This window comes from Mus caroli, chromosome 3 (assembly GCF_900094665.2).
Source record: "Mus caroli chromosome 3, CAROLI_EIJ_v1.1, whole genome shotgun sequence".
Lineage (NCBI taxonomy): Eukaryota > Metazoa > Chordata > Mammalia > Rodentia > Muridae > Mus > Mus caroli.
In genome coordinates, this window is record NC_034572.1 from 100,030,492 (window position 1) to 100,032,337 (window position 1,846).

Below are 1,846 nucleotides of genomic sequence, written 5' to 3' on the forward strand. Positions count from 1 at the left end.
CCCCCCCCCCCCCTTGTCTTGGTTCTTTTATAGTCAAAAGCATAGAGTTCAACAAAGGACACAAGTGACTTTGCAAAGAGGTGTGGCTGGACAAACACAGGAATTTCTGTGAATCCCAATGGCTTCAGTCTTTAGAGCTGTCAACAACTGAATTTACTTTTGTGGAAGAGTCAGCCTGAAGATTGTACTGACTGACAGCTCAAGAGGGCGCTGGAAGTGAAGACAGGGAAGGGATTATATGAAGACAAGCTTGCTTTTGGTGGGGGATGGAAAGTGGTGAACTATCGTCGTTTACACATAGGCTCTACAGCTTGTCTCATATTGGGACCCAGAAATTAAAGTTACACATAGAGCAGTTTTTCTCCCAGAACACCTATGCATCCTGCTGTAGACAGGAAACTGAGTCCCATCCAAGGGGAGTGAATACTTACGTCTGTTGCTGCTGCATAACACCCAGGGCCTGTGTGGGGCATTCCCCTAAGAGGGAGATACACGTTCCCCAGCCAGGTTGGGGGATGGTAGTGAGGAAAGAGTTTCCTCGCTTGACGTGTTCCAAAGGAGTAATTATTCACCTTCCCTAAAGATCAAGAGAAGAAACTCTAGGTGAACACGTGGGTGGAGGGAAGCTTGGGGCAAGGGGACCGTGCTGCCAACTCTTACATTGTAAAGTAGGTGTAACTCCACGGAGCGGAGGAGCAACCGGTATTTCCTCCGTGTTCATCTCTCCTGCTCTTCTTACCCTTCTTCTGCTGTCTGCTCTGTAAATCTCTGCTACTCTCCTTACCTATTCTGCTAAGGCACATCCTGCAGGGTGCTAGGATTAGCTCTGTGTACTACGTTGCCAAGGGAACGGAACCGCGCGGAGAGCCAGAGAAGCAGAACCTAGGGCTCTGAGAGCGCCTGCGCAGCAGGTTGCTCAGGACACAGGTCATGTTACATTTAGGCTTTGAGGCTCTTAACTCTAGAGGGTGCCATCAGCTAGGCACCAGGTGGAAGGGCTACATGGGTGAGTGTGTGGAAAACTTCTTTGGAAAAGTCCACGAGGAATACACTGCTGTAAAGGTAGGTCTGTGGGGCTCAGATCACCCTAGGTCTGGACTCCGGAGACCAGAGGAGGAGAAAACTCTGAACTGTGTTGACAAGTGAGGAAGATATGCCTCTGAACGATGCCTGGAGCAGAGGACGGTGGGGCAGGTGGGTGTTGAGATTGAGCTGACAGCAAGGACCCCATCAGGTCCATTTTAGATCCATTTTTCTTTTTCCTCAACTCTGAGATCGTGTGTGTGTGTGTGTGTGTGTGTGTGTGTGTGTGTGTGTAGGGGTGCAGGGGTAGGAGAGTGTAGGAATGTGTGGGTAGGAGGCTTTCAAAAGCTAGTGGCTCTCAGTGGAACACTAAGAGTGTATTTGCATTGTTGAAGAGCTGAATAATTTAACATTTTTGTAAGTCTCAGTATCCTCCTAATTCTACTGACAGGTTTGCTGAGCGTTTTAAGGCTGTGGAAGCAAAACCACACAGTGTGTACTTCCTAGCAGTTGTCAACGTGAAAGGTTTTCATCACATAGATAACAGCCAACTAACCTTTGAGCTTTTTCATACTAATGGGAGAAAGAACATCAGAATGTTTGTTATTAAACTTTGTCCTGTGTAGAAACAAGAACTCCCCCCCCCCCGTGTTTTAGGGTAGCTTTAAGACTTGTCCAGGTATAGGAGGTAACAAGACACACTGTCTGGCCGATGCTGCTGTGTGTCTCTTTCTTTCTTTCTTTCTTTCTTTCTTTCTTTCTTTCTTTCTTTCTTTCTTTCTTTCTTTCTTTCTTTCTCTCTCTCTCTCTCTCTCTCTCTCTC

General features: G+C 47.3%; 1 protein-coding gene across 2 annotated transcripts in view; it reads right to left on the reverse strand.

The window, feature by feature from the left end:
* Positions 1–1,846, reverse strand: part of Pifo (primary cilia formation) — a 20,588-nt gene that overhangs the window by 3,904 nt on the left and 14,838 nt on the right. The window contains exons 1-2 of one of the 2 annotated variants that reach the window (XM_021158724.1): positions 661–831; positions 432–577 (exon numbers count right to left, since the gene is read on the reverse strand). In XM_021158724.1, the coding sequence (XP_021014383.1) occupies positions 432–577; positions 661–721 (207 nt within the window). In that variant the 5' untranslated portion in view covers positions 722–831. Of the gene's footprint in view, positions 1–431; positions 578–660; positions 832–1,846 lie in introns of those variants that run through there. The other variant, XM_021158723.1, reaches the window with a different exon arrangement.